Here is an 8,631-nt window from a genome sequence, read left to right as displayed (position 1 = left end):
CCATGAACCCCAGAAAAAAAAATTTCACCGAATTTTTTTCAATTTAAAAATGGACTTTTGGACAATAAAAAATAAATAAAAGACAACGAACTAGTTTTGAATCTGGTGGCGAGAGTTCCTTTCTTATTATTCACCGACCATTTTCCCGGTATTTTAATGGTACAAATTATACGACCCTCTCTTTCTACGGTTCTAACTTCTATACACCTTTCACTTGAAGCCACTCTCACCCTTTTACCCTTGCACCTCCTCCTTCTCTACCTATACATACATATATTCATCACATTACACTGTTATATTATATTAACACATGCATGTTATTTGTAACGAGGACATGCATGCGAAGATCGAGTTTTCTTTTGTTGGCGTTTATGTTATTGAAAAGATGGTTGAATAGTCGCGTTGTGTTCGTCAAGTTGGTAGAAGTAAGTATTGAACTCTGAGTTTTGTACAAAATTCAAGTTTTCTGTTAGTTATTTGACTCTGCACGGAGTTTTTCTTTAAGGAAAAGATGTTTGAAACTTGTGATGTTACAAGCTTAAAGGGTAAAAAGTTTTGTGGGGTCATAATATTTTGTGGTTAAAAGTTTCTTATTAAGGGTAAAATAGGTAAAATGGAAAGTTTAAAGTTAAATTGTTTCCAAATATATAGATATGTCATTCTTTTTGGAACAGACTAATAAGGAAAATGCGTCACATAAGTTGAAACGGAGGGAGTAAAATTTTTAATTTGTATGTTAATATTGGATGGTGTGGATGGAGAGAAACAAGAAAGCTTTTGAAGCGCAAGAGCTTAATTTTGTACATTTGAAGAATTAATAGCCTCATTTTCTTAATGTCCTTTAATTTGGTGCACTCGCAAGGTTACTATTTGCATAGAAGATTGAATGTCTTTCGTATAGAATTATATTTTCTTGCGGATTTTCTACTTTTTTGTATACCTCTTGTATACGGGAGTTTTCCTAGTGTCAATAGAATTACACTTTATTTGATCAGAAAAACATGTATGTTCATATTGATGCAGTATACTTGGTGAATTGAGAGGATCAGCAACATATATTAAAGACGTAGACGGAAAAAGGTAGGAGCAATGTCGAAGGTGGTGCATGAGGGATGGATGGTGAGGTATGGGAGGAGGAAGATAGGAAAATCTTTCCTTCATATGCGATATTTCGTTCTCGAGACTCGTTTGTTGGCCTACTACAAGACGAAGCCTCAGGGCAATGCTGTGAGTTTTCCTGAATTTTAACTCTTTTTTAATCACCGTCAAGCTTATATTCTAGTAGTGCCGGTGGCCAGGATTTTCATTAAGGGGAGTCTAAATATAAAGAAACAAACTCACCAAGAAGTTAAAGGGTGTGTCATTATATAGTATATATACATATTTTAAAAAAAATTACCGAGCTATACAGTGTAATTTTCCGGCGAAGGGGTGTCGGTTGACACCCCTTTGGTGCATGTGGCTCCGCCACAGTCGGCGGCAGTCTCTCACAAGTGCGAGTTCAATTCTTACTATCCCCCTTCCCCAATCACCCAATGAAATAGATAAATGAAGAAATTACTACTCCATAGAAAAGCTTTGAAAATTCTTTCTTTTTCTAGCACATGATTTTATGTGACTTTCAATTTGGACATGGTAATATGTGATGTTAACTCCTAATTCATTTGACACTTCTTTTTGTTTTTGTCTGAAAAAGATTGATACATTTTTATATTGACGCGACTTGTTTTAGTTCCCATGGCATAAAAAGCAAGTAGTGTTCTAGGGTACTTTTGATTTTATCTACATTTCTTTTTGTGACAAAGTTCTTCATTTTTTTCCCTTTAAACTTTGTGTTCAATCAGACGCCGCCAATAACTTGGAAAGGAGGGAGTATGTGACTTTTGAAGTCAACTCTTGACCTTTGGATTAGGAGAACAAAAATAGAAATTGCAATAATACAGTATTGATGTACTTCATGTATATCATCTTAGCTTAGTGTTGGATTTGAAATGGGCAAGAAACAGTCATTTGGTACTCTTGTTTGTCATTGTGTAAGACTGATGATATATTGGTTAGTTTTCTGAAGTCCTTGAATTTCTGATGTTACCATATATAATTGTTAGGCTCCAATCAAGACACTTCAAATTGATGGCAATTTTCGCGTGGAGGACCGAGGCTTAAAGACTCATCATGGACAAGTGAGTTGTTCTAACTGTTGTTTGTATTTGTTATCCTATGATCAGTAAGTAGTATTTTTCTTTAGAGTATTAGTTTTTATTTTGTTATGTTGAGGAAATTGATGGTATATACTCTTGCCTTTTGCAGATGGTTTATGTCTTATCTGTTTATAACATGAAAGAGAAGTATGATCAAATCACGGTGCGCGATCTTCTTTTTGCTTAACCACCAAGATGTGTATTCTCAAGTTCTCAGATGCATTCTTTTCTTATTGCTTAGACTAGAATTGCCTTAATATTTTTTGCTTATGGTTATGGACTACAATTGGCTAACTACTCTGAGTTTCTGTGTTGTGGGAGAAAATTTACTCATGTTAATCGAAACGTGCTTCCAGATGGCAGCTTTCAACATTCAGGACTCACTTAGTTGGAAAGAAAAAATCGAGTCTGTGATTGATCAGGTTGTTTTCTTGTCTGTTAAATATCTCCGTTGTTATTTTCTTCTTCCAACATATGTATATATATTTCGGTCACCATCTCCTCGTGCCTAGATACAAATGGAGGTAATAACATGTTAACTGCAATGCAGCATCAAGAGGCACAAGGTGGTAATCGTAGCAAGTACAATGAATTTAAATCAGGGACGGACAGTACAGGGAGGACCGCTTCAGATCATGAAAGTCCGTAAGTATTGTGTTTTTCTACTAAAAATGCAGAAAAATATTGCATACTTAGGAAGCAGGGGGAGTGACACATAAGAAGGATTGTGCTTGCCGTCGTCAACAACGGCTATTACATATATAGTCTAAGTTTCATAGTGCAAATGGAGGAAATGTTTTGTAATAGGTACAAGCATTTGACTTCACAAATTGTAATGCTTTTCCTGTTTTGTAGGTTTAGTGCTGCTGATGATGAAGAAGATTCTCAACCAAACTTGATGCGCGGAACAACAATGGGAAATGGTTGGTAAATTTGCCTTGTGCTTATTTGCTGTCTACATGTTTCAAGCTGTACTTATTGTGTCATTTTAGTGGCAGGTCCTCCTGAATCTGTGGTTGACTGGACAAAGGAATCAGAGTCAGATTTAGCAAACCCGAAATATAGGCGCTTACTTTACTGCCAAAACGGTCAGTCCAATTTGTTTTATTCCATTATTTTCCCATTAAACATGTGTTCTCTACCATGTTTGAGCCAATTTTTTTGGATTTTAAGTTGTTGAATATGCATTGCGGATATTTTCCCGGACTTTTGACAATATATCTCTACTAACGGGTGGCTGCAGGGCTTCGCATTTTTGAGGAGCTTCTCAATGTTGATTTACTAGTATGAGCTCATTCCTATGTTCTTTTCTGGCATAAGTTTTGCCTAATTTAAAACAAGTAGGGTGTTTTAGGGTATTTGTATGATAAATTTTCTTGATCTTCTTGTAGCCAAAGGGCTGTAGTAGAGCTATGAAGGCAGTTGGCGTCGTGGAGGCTACTTGTGAAGAAATATTTGAGCTTGTAATGAGCATGGACGCAACACGTTTTGAGTAAGTTTTGTCCACTTTAGCGCATTTACAGGCGGAGCTACGATTTGAAGCTTATGGGTTCAGAATTCTATCCCTTTTAAGTTACTAGGTTCTAAATTAGTAATAATTTTTACGTTTTAAAAGAATTTTGTAAGACAAATATAAAGTTTGAAACTAAAGTTACTTGGTTGGGCCGAGCTCATATCTTCAAGGCTAGCTCCGCCTTTACTTTTCCATCACAATCAGCACTTATAGTCTGATTGCATGGGAAACTTTCATTGTGGCTTAACAGGTGGGATTGTAGCTTCCAATATGGTAGTTTAGTTGAGGAGGTAGATGGACACACAGCAATACTCTATCACAGACTTCAACTCGACTGGTTCCCAAGGTAATTTTCTTTGTTGTAAATGCCTAAATATGAGTGAGTTTGTTAGGTGATTTAGGTTGTGTGTCATTGTATGCAATGCAGGTTTATTTGGCCTCGGGATCTTTGTTATGTACGTTATTGGCGTCGAAATGATGATGGCAGTTATGGTAAGTATAAACCACAGATTCCTGTTGACTTCTGTCACTTTATCTTTGCTCTTTGTATATTTACAATTACTTGGTTTATCATATCATTGTGCAGTTGTGTTATTTCGTTCTCGGGAGCATAAGAATTGTGGTCCATTACCCGGATATGTTCGAGCTCACATTGAAAGTAACTTCTATTTTCCTTTATGGCTATACTGATGCATTTAAAATCCGTAAATTTTCATGCTATTATTGCAATAGGTTCGTATAACTAGCCGATCTTTTATGTTCACAGGTGGCGGATTCAATATTTCACCCCTAAAACCGCGTAATGGCAGGCCGAGAACTCAAGTGCAGCATCTTATGCAGATAGATCTGAAAGGGTGGGGTGTAGGCTTCATCGCATCATTTCAGCAACATTGTCTGTTTCAGATGTTAAATAGTGTTGCTGGTACGCTTTTATATTCAACTTTAAACTTCCAATCGTATCCTTAATGACATCATTTTTACAGTCACGGAAACGTCATGACTTGTTTAACACCATAGTTTTCAAAAGACTTGTCTTCTTTCTTAAGCAATAGGTCATATTTTTGTGCCCTTATGAGTCGTTTGGTATGATGGATAAGCAGAAATAGTCTTGGGGTAAAAATTTAGTATTGCCTTATCCCTTGTTTGATTACTAATCCTGGGATAAGTTATTCGAGGATTAAAAATAGTAGCGGGATAACTTATATCTGCCAGATAAAACAGTAATCCCAGTAACTTATACCTGCCAGAGGGTGGAATAGTAATCCCAGTAAAATTGACAATCTCAAGATTAATACCAAACGGCATAACTAATCACACCATAACTAATCCCAAAACCAAACGGCCCCTTAGTGACTTGAATTTCCAACATAATGTTGTCTTTCACAATCAAAGCTCAATGTGTAACTTACGTTTAAATAATCCTACGATAGGACTCCGTGAATACTTTTCTCAAACTGATGAGAGGGCTGCTGCTCCAAGAATTCCAGTTATGGTTAATATGACCTCACCATCTATCTCTTCCAAGAAGAGCCAAAAACAGTCTCATCATCGTACTCCATCTTTAGACCAAATACGCGCTGCAAATAGAAATGCATCGATGATGGATGAGTACTCTGATGAAGACGAAGATTTTCAAGGCACTGATCAAGAGGTATGAACTATATATATACTTTAGCATATTATTTTCAGTAGGTTACTTTACCATTAGGTTAGGCTGTCTACCTTTGAGGTGCGGCCTTTCCTCGGACCCTGCGTCAACGCGGAATGCCTTTTGGACCGGGCTGCCCTTTTTTAGCATATTATTTTCAGTGTCGCCTTCTGAGCATGTGCTTGGACTCCTTGTAGGTATCATCACCCGGGCTTGACCAAGACACGATTAAAACTGGTAGGTGTTTGAACATAGCTTTATTTGTAATTGATGTTTCGCGAATTCTTTACTGAAAATCTTTTTGTACTTATGAAGCACTTGAAGAAGAACCTCTGGACCAAATTGATTTGTCCACTTTTTCGGGTAATCTTCGACGAGATGAGAATGACAATGGTCGCGACTGCTGGACAATATCGGATGGAAAGAATTTCAGACTTCGTGGCAAGAATTTTTGCAGTGACAAAACAAAGGTCCTTATCTCTTGTTTCCCTTATAAGTTGTTGGTTTTAGGTTGATGGTCTCTTTCATTTGCTCTAATATCACTTTGCAAATTATCTATAAAGGTTCCAGCTGGTAAACCTCTCATGGATCTCGTCGCTGTTGACTGGTTCAAAGATACTAAACGAATGGACCATGTCGCTAGACGCACTGGTTGTGCAGCACAAGTAATACATTTGAGTAGTTTCAAGGGAATGTCAACATATTTAGCAGGCGTTTGGACAATATTTTGTTGAAGTTTAAAGGGTGTCCATGTTTCTATTTTTGCTAGGTTGCTACAGAAAAAGGACTCTTTTCTTTGGTTATAAATTTGCAAGTAAGTGATTTCTCCCCTGCTTTCATTTTTTGATTCAATGTTTCAAGTCCTACAGAAAGAAATAAATAGACAACATTTCTTCTCTGAAGGTACCTGGATCAACACACTACAGCATGATTTTCTATTTTGTCATGAAAAAGTTAATACCTGGTTCGCTATTGCAACGGTTTGTTGATGGAGATGATGAGTTCCGGAATAGTAGAATGAAGCTAATCCCATCAGTGCCAAAGGTATCTTTATATTTCTTTAAACTATCTGGAAGAATACCTTCTATTTGTAGAATGTTAATTAGATGACAGTAGTATTATGGACAAACACCAAATAACAACAACAATAACATACTCAGTGTAATCCCATAAGTGGGGCCTGAGGAAGTTAGTATGTTCGCAGATCTCACCCCTATCTTGTGAAGATACATAGGTTGTTTCCATAGATCCTCGGCTCAAGGAAAGCAAAAACAAAATTCAGTTGGTTCCATTATACTAGCTATATGTTGTGAATTAACCACAAATCCTATGTGAGGCGGCAAGATGGTATCTTGAGTAGTTACATTTCCAAAAATTCGAGTTCCTTTTGGATCCTTCTTGATTAATATAACAACTGCAGCATTGTTATCACTATCGTATTATCATCCCATAGTCATGTTATTGGCAGCTCGGTGTCATAACAAGTTTGATTCTAGTTCATTCATGTCGCCAAAGACCGAGCTAGGATTTGAAGTTTATGAGTTCCGCCACCAAACTCATAGCTCGTCGTCATTACTGGGTTCGTAATTAAATACTTATACCTATTTAATGGATTTCCTAACACAAATACATGATCTAACACAAAAGCTATTTGGTTCATCCGAAACCGTACCTACTAGCTCTGTCTCTGCACGTCACCTCTTATATTCTGTTGAAAAGGTGAATAAGCTGAGATTTGTGGGTAATATTTGAGAGGTTTAGTTTTCTTTTATATAGATGTTAAAGTTTTCATCTGATTAATCCTAACCATCTGCTATATTCGTCGTCCATCTTCTTCTGAAACTCTCTTGGCTGTTTGCATTTGTGTAGAAATTTACTGTTATCATGCATCTTGCAGGGATCGTGGATTGTGCGTCAGAGTGTAGGAAGTTCCCCCTGTTTACTGGGGAAGGCAGTTGATTGCAACTATATACGCGGTCCCAAGTATTTGGAGGTGAAGACTCCTACCCTTTTTCCTTTTGAGCATAGCACATAGAGACACAATACAAACAACAACTACTAAGTCTCAATCCCGAGCAAGTAGGGTCAGTTATATGAATCCCCACTGTCACAGTCACTCCATTTAAGCCTGTCTCTGTCCAATATCATAAAACTTCAGTTTCTCCGACACTAAAAGTTATGATGTCGGATTTGATTTCATATGTTGCTTGCATTCTTGCAGATTGATGTTGATGTTGGTTCTTCTACTGTGGCAAATGGAGTAATGGGGCTTGTCATTGGCGTAATCACGACACTAGTAGTTGACATGGCTTTTGTTGTACAGGTAAGTGGATAGAGTAATTACGACATGTTATCTTTTAGCTGATCTAATAGTATAAAGATTCTTATAAATTTTCAGTGTATAGTTAAACTCTTGTATGTTGCCACAATCATTGACGTCTTTGGAAATTTTCTGTTAGGGCAACACCCCTGATGAGTTGCCGGAGCCGCTTATAGGCGCGGCACGTGTTTGTCATATAGAACTGTCATCTGCTGTTGTACCAAAGCTGGAGTCTGATACATCGACAGAATAAGTCATATCATGACTGTTTACCAATTTTGCGGAAGGTGATTTTTGAAGATATGTATAATTTACTTGCATGCATTTCATTCATAATTTTTTCATTTCTTTACTCTCATTTGAGTATTCTTTAAGCTCTGAGAAAATTATATGGAGCCAAGTTTTGTATAGTAAATGTAAAGGGTGGTATTTATAAGGTCTTTTCTGATAAAAGCTATAATTCTTTCTCTTCCTTTTGTGTATTGATTCGGGTTTGATAACCTGAAGTTCGTGGATTGACCTCACTTGTGGAATTATACTGTGTTTGTTGTTGTTGTTATTGTTGTTCGTAGATTGTCATTGCTTGAAAAAGTTTCAAAGGATCCTACAACAATCATTTTTCATTAGGTTAAGACAAAAAATCGCCATATCTTTGGAGCTCCTTAGCGGAATGGTAAGAGTTGCCTATGTATGACCAAGATGTCACAGGTTCAGGTTCACGCCCTAGAAAGAGTCTCTTGTATAAATGCAAGATAAAACTGCGTACAATAGACCTAGTGTGGTCCGGTCCTTCTCGGCTTGCTTAGCCTAGTTACCTTGCAGAATAACTATGGGAAAATTTCACATTAAGAACAACTGGACTCCCTACTTTTCAATTTTATAGCCCATATTTCAATTTACAACAAACAACCCAAAAATAATAGGCTAAGATTTAACATCCAACTCCAATAGG

The 8,631-nt window shown here is 37.0% G+C and overlaps 1 protein-coding gene across 2 annotated transcripts; it reads left to right on the top strand.

The window, feature by feature from the left end:
- The first annotated feature begins 213 nt into the window (after nucleotides 1-213).
- On the top strand, nucleotides 214-8,151 carry LOC104120296 (protein ENHANCED DISEASE RESISTANCE 2-like). Of its 2 annotated transcripts, none has more exons than XM_009632040.4 (23): nucleotides 214-425; nucleotides 1,024-1,227; nucleotides 2,106-2,180; nucleotides 2,308-2,361; nucleotides 2,555-2,620; nucleotides 2,749-2,843; nucleotides 3,054-3,121; nucleotides 3,197-3,286; nucleotides 3,442-3,482; nucleotides 3,590-3,690; nucleotides 3,962-4,057; nucleotides 4,139-4,203; nucleotides 4,298-4,369; nucleotides 4,478-4,633; nucleotides 5,142-5,362; nucleotides 5,557-5,596; nucleotides 5,675-5,829; nucleotides 5,923-6,024; nucleotides 6,129-6,173; nucleotides 6,263-6,403; nucleotides 7,257-7,352; nucleotides 7,581-7,682; nucleotides 7,819-8,151. In XM_009632040.4, exons 2-23 carry the CDS (start codon nucleotides 1,090-1,092, stop codon nucleotides 7,930-7,932), a joined length of 2,133 nt encoding a protein of 710 aa, XP_009630335.1. In that variant the 5' UTR covers nucleotides 214-425; nucleotides 1,024-1,089; the 3' UTR covers nucleotides 7,933-8,151. The 2 variants fall into 2 exon arrangements, with proteins under 2 accessions (XP_009630335.1, XP_009630333.1); XM_009632038.4 differs by having other exon boundaries at nucleotides 215-425; nucleotides 3,191-3,286.
- Nucleotides 8,152-8,631: the final 480 nt, after the last annotated feature.

The sequence above is a fragment of the Nicotiana tomentosiformis genome, chromosome 12 (assembly GCF_000390325.3).
Source record: "Nicotiana tomentosiformis chromosome 12, ASM39032v3, whole genome shotgun sequence".
Lineage (NCBI taxonomy): Eukaryota > Viridiplantae > Streptophyta > Magnoliopsida > Solanales > Solanaceae > Nicotiana > Nicotiana tomentosiformis.
Note: the sequence above shows the minus strand (reverse complement) of the source record. Positions and strands in the feature narration are given on the sequence as shown.